Source organism: Macrosteles quadrilineatus, unplaced genomic scaffold, assembly GCF_028750875.1.
Source record: "Macrosteles quadrilineatus isolate MER2022 unplaced genomic scaffold, UCM_ALF_1.0 Scaffold_1__1_contigs__length_201487025, whole genome shotgun sequence".
In the NCBI taxonomy this organism is placed as follows: Eukaryota; Metazoa; Arthropoda; class Insecta; order Hemiptera; family Cicadellidae; genus Macrosteles; species Macrosteles quadrilineatus.
In genome coordinates this window covers 198,773,671-198,792,941 of record NW_026542594.1, presented here as the reverse complement: position 1 = coordinate 198,792,941, position 19,271 = coordinate 198,773,671, and the positions used below count along the sequence as shown (strand labels likewise).

General features: G+C 36.6%; 1 protein-coding gene across 1 annotated transcript in view; it reads right to left on the bottom strand.

Moving 5' to 3' along the window:
- LOC128994089 (RNA-binding protein cabeza-like) overlaps positions 1-19,271 on the bottom strand; it is an 89,491-nt gene that overhangs the window by 22,716 nt on the left and 47,504 nt on the right. Inside the window, exons 7-9 of the mRNA XM_054418340.1 lie at positions 12,958-13,087; positions 12,329-12,544; positions 11,734-11,859 (exon numbers count right to left, since the gene is read on the bottom strand). Of these exons, the coding sequence (XP_054274315.1) occupies positions 11,734-11,859; positions 12,329-12,544; positions 12,958-13,087 (472 nt within the window). The remainder of the gene's footprint in view (positions 1-11,733; positions 11,860-12,328; positions 12,545-12,957; positions 13,088-19,271) is intronic.

Genomic DNA, 19,271 nt, shown 5'->3' with positions numbered 1-19,271 from the left:
GGCAATCACCATTTTACAAAATAATACATTAGACAAGATTTACATGCAACAAGATATACAATAGAAAACATCAATAAATGAGTAAGAAGTTTGGTGGTGGTGGTGGACAGTTTGAGTGAATTGCAACAGTTACAAAATATTGTGAAAAAAGTAACAATAACAAGAAACAGTGTAAATAATTAACATCAATAACAATAACAAGAAACAGTGTAATTTTGATACATAATGATAATGATAATTAATTATGATAATAATGATAATTTTGATTTTGATTCTTGTGGTTATGTTTAACCACAGAGAAGTTCTTATGATTATTAGGGTGGAAAATGCATTATAATCTTACCATAGACTAACCAACACAAGTAAACTTTACATCCCATTGTAAACTTTGTAGCTCGTTTTTCGTGTCTAGTTCATGTCCGGTGACACTGATCGCTAGTGTCGACAAAATTGTGTTTCTATTATTTTATAGTTAACTTCATGATTTGTTCTTTACTGTTTGGTTATATAACTAGGGGACATGTTATTAGTTGTGATTAGAACGTTTTATTTGGTTAAACGAGGTTTTAAAGTACTGAAAACAAGAAACAATTGTAAACAAAAAACGACCTCTAAAGACAGTGCACCGGGCAGAACTAACAATACAACTGTCTTCAGATGATCCATAAGGATGAGAAATGTACTAATATAAGGGAGTATGTTTTATATGTGGGTTTCTTACTTAAATAGTAGCTTATTGGTATGTAAAAAGATAAAAATGAACATTTAATTTGGATCTATTACATGTTATGCAATATCTATTTTCGTAGTCCGCCATTTGTTTCTTTTATTCGAATAAATACCATTTTGTGAACTTCTGCAAATAAAATTATTGAGTTCATATTTTATATACTGGGCTTGGAGTAACCTTAAATCATAAATCATAATAAAATATACACGTTAAACGTCATTACAGAATTACATTGTAGTGGTAATGTATTTTTAAATAGAGCTATTGAATTTAAATAAATATTTATCAATACAATATAAAGTGGTAGGCCTAATGTATTCATGGATTGCATTAAAAGTTAGTCTATGCATAAATACAACTTGTAAATTTCTTTTATCGTAGGCTATTAGTGTAGAACCCGGGTCATCCTCTTAATTTTGTTGAATCAATTAACATTAATTTTACGTCTTTCAGTAGGCCTACTTTTTAAAAGTCTGGAGTTTTTCTCCAGGCTGGTTCTAAATGGGCCCAGGCGTTCTTGTTTGTTACAATTCTTATGAATGGTGGCCATAGCTAAACATACTTGATCTTATCCAAAAACAAAGCTATTGTCTATTGTGGAGCTCAGTACCGGGGAACGGTGAACCGAGCAATGGCTTGGCATAGTTTATATCGATTGTGAAAGCAATATAAAGGAAACCCAACACCCAAATCAGGAAAATCCGTCAATTCGTTTATTAAGAATCGTGAATTAAAATAACCCTGTCACGTTTTATTATATGAATATTATATCTTCTGTTTTTTACTAGTGGTGATTAGGTGTACAATCTAAAAACTGTTTTAAAACATGTAACATTATTGCTAAAAAATTCAACACATTCTAGAATTAGGCAACTATTTACTAGTAGGCCTACAATGCTTTGGTTCAAACTATTAGGCCTAGATAAAAACTTAGTCTATGTCATCATATTTGTACACGTTAGTTGGCCGGTTCAATGACAAACATTTAATTTAAAATCTATGAATTAGTTATGAAAGTTACGATGGTTGATGACTGTATTAATTAATGGTTTTGATTTATTACATTACAATTAAATCTGTTTTCCGTGTTTAAGAACTTGCGTGTATTTTAGCTTAATTTCGCAGTGGTTAAATTACTTATTACCAATTAAACTAAATTTTAAATATTTTTCATATTCTATTATTTTCTTTTATACTGATGGCATTTATATTTAAGATCGAAATCATAAACATTTAACTGGCCATTGTACAGTTTAATATAAAACCCCCTTTTCATTATTTTTATATTGTCTTTTAATTACTTTGGGCTAGTTATCTGTTAAAAGTGGAATTGATAACAAAAAACAATAACATTTACTGTATCTTTATAGACACTGACATTTTGAAATACGGCAGTGTAAGATTATTTTGTCGTACAAGGTTGGCAACGCTCCGAGCAGTGGGCGCGGCCGGGTTAGCGACTTCTGAGTTAGCGAATTCCGCCGCGAGACAAAATCGAGTTAGCGGGTTCTGGAGTTAGCCAATTCCTGACCGAGACGGTTAGCCAGTTCCAGAGTTAGCCAGTTCCGACACACGACCGAGTTAGCGAGTTCCTGAGTTAGCCAATTCCTACGTCTCATATATTCATGAAAATTTCATCAAAATTGTATACGTTTTCTAGAAAAATGTTAGAAATTGGCTGAAAAGAGGCAAAAATTTTACATATTAGTATTGAAAAACAACAAATTTCATTAAATTATTGAAGTCTTCCTTTTTTGGTTTAGGATTGGCACATTACTATCTACTGTTATATTTCTATATTGTTATGAGTTTGTTTATAGTTGAGTCTGTTTACATTCAGTTGTTGTATTTTGCATTCTATCTTATTCCCAATAATTAAATTAGTTTCATTGGTTTCATGTTAACTAACTGTCTAAATCATTTTATATAATCAGGGAAATTGCTGCAGCTCAACTCTGCTATTTCACCAACATCAGGTTATGGGCCTCCTGTTTACTGAATTTTAATTTCTCTGATTATTTTGTCCAAGTTCACCAACTTTTCAAATGTATCAACCTCCCTCAATAGAGAAATTGAAAGGCCGTGAAAACTATGATAAATGGAAAGTTGCCGTTCAAGCATATTTGGAAGATTGTGAGCTCTGGGACTGTATTTTGGGAACTGAAGAAGATAGAAAGAAAGTGACAAAATGTAAATCTAAAATTATCTTGCTAATTGATTCAGTTAATTATGTCCATGTTCAATCAGCAGAAACAGCCAAGAAAGCCTGGGAAAATTTAGAAAAGGCATTTTCTGACAGGGGTTTGACCCCTGACAGAGTTGGTTTGCTGCGATTTTTAACAACAACAAGGTTAGAAAATTTTAAGTCCATAGAAGATTATGTTAATCAAATCGTATCAACGGCCCACAAGCTAACTAACATGTGGATGATGAGTGGGTAGGAACAATTTTACTTGCTGGACTACCGGATCAATTCCAACCAATGATCATGGGTATTGAAAGTTCTGGTGTCAAGATAACGGCTGAATCAATCAAAATTAAACTAGCCTACTTCAAGATGTATCCGTGGAAAATGAATCTTCCAAATGCATTGCGATGTACGGTTATGGTCGAAGAGAAAATTCAAAACCAAGTTTTCAGAACAGCCACAGACACAACACTTCAAGCCAAAAGAAACCCACCGAAGACAAGCAACGACAAGATGGCAAATGTTACAAGGGTCCTCGATGTTTCCAATGCAACAGTTATGGTCACATATCAAGGAACTGTGACGAATCCAGGAACATCAGCACCAGAAATGAAAGAGACAGTTGTAAGTCTAAACAGGACAATTCACTCTTTGCTGCCTTCTCAATGCAAAAAGATGTAAGTAGTGATTGGTATCTAGATTTAGGGGCTAGTGCTCATGTATGTGTTGACAGTGTGATACTTGAAAATAAAAGGAAATCTCCAAAATTGAGTATTACAACCGCCAATAATTCCACTATGGTAAGTGACACAATTGGAGATACAAACCTTTCTGGAAATATTTCAGGTACTTCATCAGATGTTAAAGTTCAAAATGTATATTATGTTCCTCAGTTGAATGAAAATTTACTGTCTGTCAGTCAAATTGTGAGCAAAGGGAACACTGTGATTTTTGACAACGAAGGAGCTCAGATTTTCAATAGTGACAATGAAGTAATTGCCACAGCTTCTAAGGTCAACAACTTGTTTAAATTAGACGTTCAACCCTCTTCAGGCACAGCCATGACTGCAAAATGCAATGATCAAATTCTCTGGCATAAACGTATGGCTCACCTGTGGCATAAACGTATGGCTCACCTGTGGCATAAACGTATGGCTCACCTGTGGCATAAACGTATAGCTCACCTGTGGCATAAACGTATGGCTCACCTGTGGCATAAACGTATGGCTCACCTGAACTATGATGATCTGACAAAATTGTCAAATGGCTTGGTGCATGGAATAAATCTTTCTGATAAAAAGCATGATAATCCTTGTGAATCATGTGTACTTGGCAAAAGCCACCGAATACCTTTCCAACCAAGTAGCAGTAACAATAGTGAACTGCTAGAATTGGTACACTCTGACTTGGTTGGACCGATGGAAGTAAATTCTCTTGCTGGTTCTGAGTATGTTCTTACTTATCTTACTCACTTGGACGTCGTGCAACAGTCAAATATTTATTGGACGTCGTGACACTTGGACGTCGTGCAACTGGCAGAGGCTTTGGACGTGATGCAAATGATACTTTTTTTTACAATTAATAGTTTGCTGTTTCACGACGTCTAATTTCATGACGTCCAAAGCTTGTAGAAAGACTATATTTTTGGCAGTTACTGTACTTTTGGACGTCGTGGCACTTGGACGTCGTGCAACAGTCAAATAATTCATATTGGATGTCGTGCAACAACTCAAAAAAATTTTGTACGCCGTGGCACTGAATAATATCTTTGGACGTCGTGGCACTTGGACATCGTGCAACACTCCCGAAAATTTCACCCAAAGAATGTCCCTCCAATGACAGCTGGTCGACATTAAGGCTATGCAGTTTTCCTCAGAGGATTTGAATACAACATCAAACATCGGAAAGCAGAACAACACCAAAATGTAGACTTTCTATCCAGGACTTTTCAAACAACGGAACATCGTGGTATCGACACAGCACTGAATAAAGAAGATGAAATATAACAGAATTCAATCCTTCAAATCTCATAAATCAACATCACGAGTGATTCAATTTCAAAAGAAACTGTGTAGGATCCAGGAATGAAAGATCTTATGAAACAAATAAAAGAAGGTGCAAATGATCCAATCTACTCAACCAATCAATGAATTGTATTCAGAGGAGAACGTGTCTACATTCCAAAATCACTACGCTCTCATGTTTTAGAAGAGCTTCATGCAACACACATAGGAATGGTAAGAATGAAACGACTCGCAAGACTCCACTGTTATTGGCCCGGAATCGACAAAGACATTGAAAATAAAGTTTGATCATGTGCAGCAACTTGCGCTTTACAGTCAAAAAAGCCAACAAAAGTTTTCACCCTTGGGAATCCCTAAGGAAAACTGAAAGAGTTCACATGGACTACAGACCATTTAATGGACACCATTTCCTAGTAGCGATTGATGCTCAAATCAAATCAAATCAGTTTTATTTCCACAATATATAAAAAATTTACAATTTTTCAAAAAAATAAAATACAAATATATATAGTCTTGAAGCATTATAGAGTAAATTTATTACGTAAACTAATTCTAGTAAAATTAAATTTATAAAGTTATAATAGTAAAAAACTTAAATACTAGTTGAATATGTTTGCTCCGGGTTGAATAATAACTAATGTAATAGATAATGGAAATGAGTCTACATGGACCTCAGTGGTCTGTGCGTAGACTCGAGTTGTTAAAAATTATATATATATATATTTTTTTTTTGAGCTAATTTGAAATTGAAGAAAAAGTTGAAGAATAAATAATAAAAATGTACTATGTGCTATGGGAACGTGTAAAGATAAAGATAAGTTTAAAGATTATATAAAAAAATGGAGTAAATATTAATTTAATTTTTACTAACAGAGTTGTTTAAGGGGAAGCCAATAAATAAAATGGAAAAGAATTTTGTTGGTTGCAAGAGTTTGCAGAGGCCCTGTCCGTTCAGTGCTGTCAGACAGTGGCAGGTCTCCTGTTATCAGTAGTGATAAGAGCCTCGGCCTCTTCATCGCTGATATCCAATAACCATCTATTAACTCGATTTTTGAATACACCTAATGTAGGAGAATGAAATAACTGAGTTGCTTTATACATAGTGGAATAATTCCGGAACAAAATATGTGCTATGTAGAAACAATTTGTTTTTGAAAAGGATTTATGCTGCTGAATAGTAGAAATTCCAATTCTATTAGCATATCTTGTATTATGAGTGTGGGTTATGGAAGTAAAAATTGAATTGAAGTTTTTAAATATAAAAATTAGAAGATCTTTGATAAACAATTTTGAAATGGGGAATATTCCAGTTTCATGAAATAGTAAATCTGAGGGGTATCTTTTACACTTTTTGAAACCAGCTTTTAGGATAGACTTTTGAACCAGAATCAGACCTGTGAGATGTGAACTGTACGCCCCTCCCCAAGCTAATATTCCATAAGACAAAACCGACTGTACATATGCAAAATATGGTAGATGCAGCAAAGAAGGCCGCCAACATCGCATTTATTGAAAATGCCCCAAACCCTTGCAAAGCAGCCTGGAGTCTTGTCAACTCTCATAGGAAAACGGCAAGTGTGGAATGCTCAGCCAGCCCTGAACAGGTAAACTCTTTCTTTATTACTGCTGTTAAGGAGATTGTTGAAGGCATTCCAGAAAGTATAGCAGCCACTAGTGTCCAACCTCAACCTAATCTAGTTTTTGATAAATGGAGGTCTACTAACCAGCAGGAAATAACTAGAATTGTAAAGAACTTTCGGCACTCGCGAAGTGGTGATGCCTATGGAATGACTACAACAATATTAATTAAGATTATTGATACCATTGCATCTCCTCTTGCTACTGTAGTCAACTATTGCTTAGCCACAGGTATTTTTCCCGATGAACTCAAGATATCCCGGACAGTACCAATCTACAAAAAGGGTGACCCGCAACTTTTAAATAGCTATAGGCCTATATCCATCACTCCCATTCTGAGCAAAGTAGTCGAAACCGTAATCAAGATCCAACTAACAGACTTTTTTGAACAAAATTTTATCTTCTCAGACAAACAACATGGTTTCAGATCAGGAAGATCTACTTCAACAGCAGTTAAAGATGTGGTGAGCTGCGTCTATGAGGCTTTTGAAGGTGGTGAAGCGGTTGCACTCACCCTGTGCGACTTGAGTAAAGCATTTGACTGTGTTTCTCACAAAATCCTGCTAGATAAACTCCATCATTATGGCATAAGAGGCACAGTCTTTGCTACACTCAGGTCTTACCTTGAGAACAGGCAACAATTTGTCACAGTGAAGGGAGTTAGCTCTAGTAAAAAGCTAATTGAGCATGGTGTCCCACAGGGCTCAGTACTTGGCCCCCTGTTCTTTCTTGTCATGATAAATGACCTTGGAAATGATATTAACTGCCTTTTATTTGCTGATGACACAACAATAATTTCTCGCAACAATGACATTCAGATGCTGCTCCAGGGGGCTGAAATCGACCTCAGTAAAGCCAGTACATGGTTCGAGCGTAACAAACTAAGTCTAAACAAAGACAAGACTCAACAGCTCATCTGCTCCCTCGCGGGAGTTGAAGTAGAAAATCAGCCAGTGAAACTGCTTGGATTCTATCTAGACAGCAAGCTCTCTTGGAATGATCATGTCAGCGTTGTGTGCAAGAAACTGTCAAGAGTAATCTCCCTGATCAGAAAACTGAAAAATTTGGTAACTTTGCAGTATCTTGTCGTCATCTATCACTCCCTGTTCCATACACACATCTCCTATGGACTGCTGTTGTGGGGGCACTCTGCAGCATGTGAGAGAGTACTTCTGTACCAGAAGATGGTTTTGAGGATTATGACAGGAGCTGAGTATAGGCAACACTGCAAACCTTTATTTCAAGAGCTTGGCATCCTGACAGTCTATGGGAACTACGTGTTGAGCTCCCTTCTCTACGTAAAAGAAAATTTAGCTGATTTTCAAATGAGAGGGCAGCTTCACGGTCACAATCTGAGAAACAACGACCTGATCTCTATTCCCAGATGCCGCACTTCTAAAGTGAAGGACAGTTTCCCACTACTGGCTTGTAAGATGTTTAATAGACTGCCTGAGAACATTAAGAACCTGGAGCCGAAACTGTTCAAAAAGAAGTTAAAGTCGTGGTGTTGCCAACAGAGTTTTTATTCCTTGGAGGATTACTTCAAAGCCCAGTTAGTTTTTTAATATTTTTTATGCCGCCTGACACTCAAGTTAATTTATTTATTTATATGTTGAAGTATTTTTTATTTGTAAGTTTTATGATATTTGTATCATTACTGACGCGACCTATCCAGAAATGGTCATCGGTCAAGAGGATGGTAATTATGGTAATTATGTTGATTTAATTTCTTTAAAACTGAGAACATCACTTAACTGTCTAAATGCAAAAATAAGTTTTCTAGTTTTATTTTGCAAGAAATTAATATGCTCTATCCATTTCATATGTGAGTCAAAAATTATTCCTAAATATTTATATGAGTTAACTCTCTCTACGGTATCGCACGAACAACTGTTATTGAATTGGTTGAGACAACTGTGCAAGATCAAATTGGTTAGGTTATAGTCAGCTGTTGACGCGAGAGAAATAGGCATGAATTTTGTTTTGGAAACATTAAGAGATAGTACATTTTGGTCGAGCCATTTTTTTACTAATTTGAGATCTGATTGAGCTTTACTTTTCACACCTTCCCATGTCTTATCCTTAACATAAATCAATGTGTCATCTGCAAAAAGAAACATTTTTCCAAAAATTGGTAATTTAGAAATATTATTTATATATATTAGGAATAAAATAGGCCCAAGGGTACTCCCCTGAATCACCCCATAGTCAACAGGCACCTCATTGCTATTGACTCCATCAATGTATACGAATTGCCGCCTATCTCTGAGGTAGCTTTCGAACCATGAGAGAGCGTTCCCCCCTACACCTATAGCAGATAATTTTGAAATTAGGTGCTTCCTGTCTACACTATCAAAAGCTTTTTTGAGATCTAAAAAAATTAATACTGAGCGCAAGTTTTCAGATAGAGCATTAAAAATTTCTTTGTTGATATGAAAAAGAACATCTGTAACATTTTTATCTTTTCTGAACCCATATTGACAGTCTGCTAGGATCTGATTCTGGTTCAAGTAATCCACCATTTGTTCCTTAACTATTTTTTCAAGCACCTTAGAGAATGCACTCAATAAAGATATTGGTCTGAAATTATTTTTGTCTTTGTGGGAGTTTGATTTGTATAAAGGAAAAACTTTTGCCAATTTAAACTTGTCCGGAAATATTCCACTAGCCAAACTTAAGTTTATGATATGCAATAATGGTTTAGAGAGTGAATTTACATTTTCTTTGAGAACATCAGCCGAGACACCATCAAAACCGGGAGCAGACCCACCACGTAACGAGTAGACATGTCTGATAACGTCGAGTTCAGTCACTGTCTGGAGTGTAAGCACAGTGTCCTGCCTGTAATCTGCGTCGTTGATGATCGGCGGACCGCTGCTATTTATTGAACTGGCAAGGTTATATCCAACAGAAGCGAAAAACGTGTTAAAATCATCAGCTACAATCTTTCTTACATCAGGAGTGATGTTGGATACGCCTAGCTATATCTAAATGGCCTGAGGTTCGAATAACCAAAAGCGCACCATCCACAGCTACGACAATAGAATTTCTAAATGATATCTTCTCTACACATGGATATCCTGCTGTACTAGTTTCTGATAATGCCATCATTTTTACTAGCCAAGAATTTACAGACTTTTGCCGACAAAGAGGCATATTTCAAAAATTTATTGCCCCAGGACAACCAGCAACCAATGGGTTAGCGGAACGCTATGTGCAAACGTTAAAAACATCGTTGAAAAATTGTGCTGAAGATCCTCAAAAGAATATTAAATCACAAATTCAAGATATACTGTTTCGCTACCGAGCTGTACCTCTACAATGCAGACAATCACCGCCTGAACTGTATTTGAATCGAAAGATCAGAACAAAACTAGATGCTCTCAAACCACCTAAGAAAAACACATCATTACATCCAGGTTTTCAACAAGTCGCTCATTTAAAGTGGGGGAGAGAATATTAGTACGTCCCTTAGACGGCTGGAAGTTTGGAAAAGTTATTTTTCAACTTGGAGCTCTGCACTACAAAGTCAAACTGGACAACAGTGACATTGGCAAGAGACACATCGATCAGTTGAAGAGAACATCAGTGCCAGAAACAACAGAAGTGCCAGAAACAACGGACAATACACACTCTAGCTCATCTCCTAAAGAAAATACCAGTTGGCAACAACAGAACGTGACATTCAAGGACAATGATCTGGAAAATACAGAAATCAGGCTCCAACGCAGAGAAGATAATAATGATCAACTTAAAAATGCAGAAATCAGGCTTCAACCCAGTGAACATAATAATCCTCAAACAGATGACAATGCTTCAACAGATGTTCCTCGCAAATCAGCCAGAACAAGAAAGCAACGAAAAAGACTGGACTTATGAATCAAATTTAGTGGGGAAGAAACTGTTGAATCTCTATGTTTAAAATGCTATGCATTTAATAATTTAATCATCTGTTAGTTCAAAAATGTGATTCAATTTATGTAAATAAACTAGTGACAAAAAAGGCTCATTTTTCAACTTGCATTTATTTAACTACTAGCTGAGTACCCGTCCTTCGTACGGGGTTGGCATATAAGTGCAAAATGTTTATTGCAGTGTTATACTCTAACTTAGCTTTTGCAATGGGGTAGGACACATTTGAACAAAATTGTTTACTATAATAAAATTTACGCTATACTATAGTATTACACATCTACCATAGCCATTACTACCACTGCACCTAAACAATAGAGAAAAATAAATAATTAAAACTTTGCAAAACATCACAAATTATTCATGCAATTAAAAACATAAACATAACAGTAAACAATCCTACTTTGACAGTTCTCATTGCCAATCACTGTTTTTTGTTGCTACTTAGTTCAAATAAGCTGTTTTCATAAATGCAAAAAAATAATAGTGCTGCACCCTGTTGGTAAATCTCATAACTTTTTAATACTTTCCATATCATAGAACCAACTTTTTTAGTTGAAACAGCTGACTAAATTCTTTAATTCCCTTTAAATATGAATACTCATAAGGTTAACATGGGGAACTACAGAGCCACTGGGGCGGAGCCCGAAAGGGTTTTTGACATAAGAATATGCCTATATGTTAATCGGGAATATGAGGTATCATCATGCAAAATTTCAGCCCAATCCGTCCAGTAGTTAATGCGTGATTGAACTTCAAACAAACAAACACACAAACTTTCACATTTATAATATTAGTAAGATTTTATATATAAACTTACAATACATAACACTTATGGAATCTTACAACAAAATTCAGCTGACACCTAATTGCTGCTGGGATACTGTAGTTGGCAATTCCACTACACAAAATAAACCTTTTGAAAGTACAAAATTCCCCATTATTTCTTCTCCTAGGTTTGTTATGTTTGGAACCGCAAGCTAGTAGCGGGACTAGCACTTTCACTCATAAAAAATCTGTGCTTGTGTTTTCTCTATCGTTTCCCACAATTGATTACGGTATCTCAAAATTTTATTAAACAAATATGACCAGCAAGTGAAATAAAAACATATTTTCCTTAACACTGATATCTGTGCCACAGCAACACTAGCGTAATTCAACACCTAAGAAATTATGGGTGAGTTAAATAAGTCATTGTTGGTGACATATTTTTTCTCATAGAAACGTCAAGTGACACTTACCTCCGTCCCCACCGCCACCACCTGGCTTGTCAGTGTTGCAGCGGTTGCATTGTTGTCTCCATGCAAAGTTGGTATTGTTGCAGTCAGGGTTGGGGCACTTCCAGTCTCCCTCTCGACTCCCGAATCCTAGGAAAATACCATCTCATTACCTTCTGCCGAGAAGATGACTTCTGTAGTTTTTATTAGCAATGTATGTTACATTAACAAGTTTCACCACTCACAACGTAGATTGATATGTAGATTTTTAATATTTGGAAATCCGTATTTTAAAAATACTGAATATTCCTAGGTAGGCTAAAAAATATCATAACATGTAGGCAACCCATCATGCACAAACATCAAAACTGTTGATTTTAAAATAACAATTTGACTGTTAAATAAGAAATTTTCTAGAGGACAGTAATTTAAAAAAGAAAGAGCAGGATAACTTATAAGCCTTTTTTTACACTATACATAATTGTCCGGTATTTCACCTAACACAATCTTTTATTAAAAGTACAGTCAATGGTTTTTTTTAAAGCGACATAGCTGTTAGGTTTTACTTAGAGCCATGAATATTTGGAAAGGTAAATTTTTCGTCACTCTACTAACTTACCTCCACCACCTCCGCCGCCGCGTCCACCGCCATCTCTATCTCCTCCGTCTCTAAAGCCTCCGCCCCTGCCTCCACCTCGTCCTCCACCTCCCCGTCCAGGTGGTCCACCACCACCCATACTGCCACCTCCACCTCTACCACCGCCACGGCCAGCACTCCAATTGTCCCTTTTGGTAGCCATCTGTACCTTGATGGTGCTTCCATTGAATTCCTTACCTGGAACAATCCAACAAATCACTTCCTATACCAATTCTATAAAATCAAAGGTACCTGTAAAATTGTTCAACATCAGCGGACAGCTGCTGGGTTAATAATGCCTGAAATACTCTAGGTGTCCATTCAACCGTAAAGACCTGGAATTGTACTTAAATTTTGATTGTCATAAAAATGCAGTTTTTTCATCAAAACTACTTAGTTTTTAAGTTCTTTTAATATTGATTGATGGGGGAAGCATTTAAATAAATTATATACAGTAATATTAAATGAATTCTTAGCGTGATAAAAATGAAGCGATAAGTAATTTGGTCACATAATTTCATTTCGCTGACATAATACGCTTAAGATTGTACATGCTACTCTGTGTTATTTTGATTATGTTATCATATATTTTTAAACTTAATTTCTCTCACCATCAAACCAGCTGATGGCAGACTTAGCAGCGTTGGCGTCGTCGTACGTAACAGTGGCTTCTCCCTTAGGTCTTCCTGTAGCTTTGTCATTGTACATCCAGATTTTGGGCTTACCAGTCCTCTTGTCGGTCTGCAACAAACCAACAAAACAATTAGCAGATCTATAATATACACAACAAAACAGTTGAGGTCTGTGGGTTGGATTATTTTATTTTAGGTTATGTCAGTTAAAAGATTTTGAACTAGTGTCTCTAGGCAAATCATCCCAAGTGACGATGACGCCGGTGAGATGTTCACAATAGTTCCGCGAACGCAGGAGGCGAAGTCCATTTCGATGATCGTACCTCCAGTCATTTTGACATTCCCACCATGACCGCAAGGCATTTCAACCATTGCGCCGTTCTGTGTCAAAAGCCATACTCAGTACAACATAATTGAGGGGTGGGCATTCTCATAAAGTAACGTACACACAAATAATTACACAGGGTGTCTGGCCTGTTGATCAAGCAAACATTCAGTGACTTTTTTAGTGAGTTTAGTAGAGGACGATAAAACACACAATCTTTGGTACCAATAAGACTATAACTTAGGTATGTGAAGCTGGCAGCGCCCATATTTAAAATAAACTTCAAAATAACCTAAATCGTTTGTTTATCGTTTGTTTAGCTATTTTTGACGTTTGTTTGGCCTTAGTTGCTTTTAAAAACGAAAAATAAAGTGGGTTTTAAGTTTTAGTTTTTTAGTTTTAGTTTTTTCATTCGTCGTTTTAAGCTAAAAACAATTGAAATCGATTGTTTAGGTTTGTTTAGCTATTTTTGTCGTTTGTTTGGCCTTAGTTGCTTTAGAATTAGGAAAAAAGTGGTCGCTGCTAGTGTGAAGCTAACAGCGCCCATTCGTCGTTTTGAGCTAAAAACCATTGAAATTGATTGTTTATCGTTTGTCTAGCTATTTTCTTAGTTTGTTTGGCCTTAGTTGCTTTAGAATTAGGAAAAAAGTGGTCGCTGCTAGTGTGAAGCTAGCAGTGCCCATTCGTCGTTTTGAGCTAAAAACCATTGAAATCGATTGTTTATCGTTTGTTTAGGTTTGTTTAGCTATTTTCGTTGTTTGTTTGGCCTTATTTGGTTTAGAATTAGAAAAAAAGTGGGCACTGCTGGTGTGAAGGTAGCAGCGCCCATTGGTCATTTTAAGTTAAAAACCATTGAAATCGATAGTTTTTTGTTTGTTTAGGTTTGTTTAGCTATTTTCGTTGTTTGTTTGGCCTTAGTTTCTTTAGAATTAGAAAAAAAGTGGGCACTGCTGGTGTGAAGCTAGCAGCACCCATTGGTCATTTTAAGTTAAAAACCATTTAAATCGATAGTTTATTGTTTGTTTATGTTTGTTTAAAACTATCTTCGCCATCGTTTGTGAATATCGAGTAACTAGTGGTTTGGTAGGTGATTGCCCTGGGATTAGATGTTAAAAAGTCGATGCTAACACTTATCGTCTTCACCAAAGTGATCACTTTTTTATATTGCCATATTGTTTTTAATTATTAATTCATTTCATTTTTATTTTACAATATTATTTCAATTTTATATTTGACCAACTATTTTGTGTTACTTATCAGTACCTTCAGTTCCCTATGACTAGAACACTTTATGTCTGCTAATGCCCTTGTATTATGTGATTGTGATAGCAAACAAAATAGCATGAGATTGAAACCCACTTTTTTTATTTGTGTTAATTTATTTTTTAATCTGAGCACACACTGCAACTGATTAATCCATATTTTATTTCGATACTTAATCTTTTAATCTGTAACCAGCACTTTAGTGTTTATTTTTTCGTAAGTCAATAAAAAAATTCCCGCCTTATAACACATTGAGGTATACGTGTAATGTAAGAAATCTAGCTATATCTTATTATGTATTGTTATGCCTGACCAGCATGGTTAACTAAGTTAATAGGATAAAACCAAAGAAGAAATAAAACGTTAAAGTTTCACACAAGTTTAATTTTACATTTTAAATTGAATCAAGAAATTTACACTCAAGTAAGTTCATATGCTTAAATTAGATACGCAAGTTCATCTCTAAAAGGATTAATTATTATTTAATTTCCAGAATCTTAAATACTAACATAGAAATACTACATGATAGAGAATACCTAAGTGAACCAGAAAGTGAGAGAGAGACTAGAGGGGGGAGGAATTACTTACTAGTTCGAAAGTTGATGATGGAATGATTGTCTAAAAATTATAAAAAGAGTTCTGTGACAGTTATCCCCTCTACTGTTACTTATTAATTGTATTTACCATATATGGAGTATCCTTGAAAAGGAAAGCTCTCATTGGTTGTGGGTTTGCAGGACAGTGGGGGACATCGTCACAGGAAGTACACTTCCTCGAGACGAGCGCGTGTCAACAGATAAAATGTTTTTACAACTTTCAATAAATTTTGAAAATTAATAAAAGATTTATTTTGACTTATTATTGTTCCCTTAGACTGAATTTAATAAATATACATTGCTTAATAAATATACATTGCTCATCATCACATTCGCACCACCGCAAGAGAAAATCATACCCTTTGGGTTTGATTTTCAAGACTTTAAATTCCAATAACAGCCTGTTAGTATGGTGATGTATAATACCAGTTGTATATTAGCTGTCGGTCGCAGTCTATCGCGAGTGGGTTGTTATCAGTAGTTGGATAGCGACCTCCTTCCGGCGGTCCCCTCAAGTCTCTGTCTAATGAAGTAATTTATTTCAACACAATTAATATTAGCTACATCACAAAATAAGCAACAATTAATTAATGACTCAATACTGCAATAAGCAAGATGCCTAGGCTTTACAAGAACATGATTATATTCTAGTAAAGTCAACAAATAATATATGCTAAATACCAAATTTCACGCATAAAATCTTAGAATATAATTGATACATTTTGTTTATTTACATTTTCAATTACATTAAATTTATTTGTATATATATATATTAATATATTTTCAAAAGCAAAAAGTTTAAAATTAAGGTTAATCATTGGCAATTAATAAAGTGTGTACAAAATGGTTTCATGTCCATACATATTACCTCTACCGCATTAATATAGTAACATAAGGGTACACCATTTTATTTCGTATACAAAGTACATCAGCAACCCTATTTCATGAATACTAAAATAACCACATCAAAATATATAAATATCAACGCATATATATATTTGAATTTTCAGTTAGGCACTAGAGTATCTCATGGTTTTGAGCGAGTGTGGGTGCCTTATCAAACCCTCTTCCTAACGCCTCCGCAAGTCACTCCCTAACCAGCACTACTTGTCCTCAGTTGCTCCTAGTCCTTGCCCGTGTTTGACTGTCATCATGCCTCTTGTAGAGCTTGGCGTAGATTGCTACACCCGCGTACCTCCGAACACTGAGCCGGAGTGGGTACACGTAGTCATATCACTAGACACTGAGACTTTGGCTGTCCGTCGATACATCTATCCACTGGGAATCAGAGCAAACCCAAGTCCTCCATGTGCAGCTGGAACCAGAGCCAACCCGAGTCCTCCATGTGCAGCTGGAACCAGAGCCAACTCAAGTCCTCCGGGTGCAGCTGGGTATCTCCCTCTCTCGGTAATCCGCTGCAATGCTCCATCTTCAGCGTTTCCGGTGGTGCCCATCCCTGGAATAGGCCGTGGTCGGCCGCGGTCAGCACCAACTTCTGCTGGGGCTCCTCATGCTCCAAGGTTCGTGCGCGTTCCATTTCCAGCACGCTCATCAGCTGCTCCAAGCCCGCCCCGACGGCCTCCTCCGTCCTCAGAGCCACCGCAGGAGTACGACTACGTGACACTGCCAGATTCTCCACCAGAAGCAGATCTACCTGCGCAACACCCACGGAGCCCAAGCCACTCATGCTGTCCCCAGTTGTGAACCACCAGGTATGTGCCTTTAACTCAAACATTCATAATATAATGTCTTTATGAAGAAATGGTATGTGACCATGTGCGAGGCATATTTGTGGTCACATGACTCCAACAGAGCATATATTTACATCCATTTGACTAGACTTTACACTCAGTATCACGTAAAAAAAAGGCAAGTTATTTTCATAAGTAAACTGAATAGAGTGAGTATTTCCATACTCGATACTCATGGTAAAGAATGATCATTTTTCAGTAATTCTCTTCCATTTTTAACTGCCCTCCACCTCTGTGTTCACCTTACATTTATTTATCTAATTAATATTATAAGCAATGGTCTTTGTTCACACTACACACGAGTAAAATTAAGATGTCTACAGCTAATAGTAAGAATTTAAAAAATACTTATAATCGAGTAATGTCCTGTACACAAACGTTAAATGTTTCAAAATACGCTAAACAAGGTAACTTATTACCCACGCTAATATGGTTGGTTCAAAATGTCCCATTATCATTGCACAAAACTCATCATTCTTCTAACACAAAATCATACAATAAAATCGATATGTTATGGTCAAACAATTGTGAACACTATACAGTTGAGTGTCTAATTTTAATATATAATATTGAAAAATATCTGGAAAGTAAAGTATATATATATATATATATATATATATATATTTAATGTTTACTAATATGAGACATAATTCTTAGGAGACCTCATAATTCATTCCTCTACATAATTACCCTCTCTACCACAATGTCGTCATATCTCGGACCAGATTACACATATAATAGTAATTTTGTCAACTTAAACTTCCTAATAGTTTATTGTCATGACTATTGCCTAGCGCGCGCTCTTGTGTTATATGCGGGACCTCCTAACTCATCTGGTGGTAATACAGGTTCCACGGGTGGTTCCCAATCAACATCACGGTGATCATCCGGGGGTTCGTACATGCTGTCATCCGATTCAAATTCGACCGGTTCAATTTCATGGACAACGTCATCAATGAAGTTGTCCTCTACTACAATCGGTCCATCAACCCAATTTAACTCCCCGGGTACGACACCATCGGCCTCTGGCGCGTCATCACCCGTGACGTCGTCGCTTATCTCAGCTGGAACAGCTGTGGCCTGTACCACCTCGTTATCAGCCACGGCGCGTGCCTTATCGGTCAGCTGAGTGTTCCGACACTTCTTTAACCTATTAACATGTAGATTTACTGTCCGTCCATTTATGTCTATTTTGTAAACTAATTCACTTAACTGTCCAACCACCTCGTGAGGTCCTGACCAATAGCGTTTGAACTTAGACTGTGGGCCCTTTTTGATGTCGGGATGATAAACATAAACAAAGTCGCCTACAGTAAATGTTATCAACCGAGTATTTTTATCATAGTGCTCTTTGTTTCTTAGCCGCGCCTCTTCAGTATATTTTGCAGCTAGCTCGTTAGCCTCCCGAATTTTATCAGCTAATTCCTCCACTGGAGTTCCCTTGTCACCTGAGAAATCGTAGTCGTCGTCAGCTGGTAGTCGCATCTCACGACCATACATAAGATAAAATGGCGTGTTCTTTGTCACCGGATGTTTGGCATTCCTCAGTGCCATGAGTACGTAAGGAATAAATGTGTCCCAGTTTCTACTATCTTTATTTACATAATGAGACACCATGGCAGCTATGGTTTGATGCTGACGCTCACATAACCCGTTACTCATCGGATGCATCACGGTAGTCTGTAATTTAGAAATTTTCAATAACTTACATACCTCTTTAAACAATTTTGAAAGAAAATTAGATCCACAATCAGTTAATAGGTACTTTGGAACCCCTAAATGAGCAATTATATTCGTGACAAACGCTTTTGCTACAGTTTCTGCAGTTTGATCCGGAATGGCTATGGCCTCTACCCAACGGGTTGCAGAATCAATGAAAGATAAAAGATACCGATTTCCTGATTTTGACACAACAAGTGGACCAATAATGTCCATACTAACTAATTGCATCGGTACTCTAACAGTATCAAAAATACCCATGGGTGCGGTATAACGCCTGCCAGGTTTCCGTAAGTTACATGAATGACACTGACTAACATACTCTGTGACGTCCTTGTTTATGGTTGGCCAATAATATCGTGCTTTGACTGTATCTAGGGTGCGTTTGATACCTTGGTGACCACTAAACACACAATCATGGTGTGTCTCTAATACTTTTGCTATCATTCCCCTCGGTACAACAAGTCGGTTTCCGGTATCGGACTTTTGATACAATAACCCATCCAGGTCATGGATAAAGTTGTTCTCTTCCCCAGTCTTAATTTGCTTTGAGACCTCCCTGCAAAACATATCCGTCCCCTGTCCCTGCAGGACAGCATCCCGTGACCATATAGGTCTACAGATAGTTCTGATCCGTGA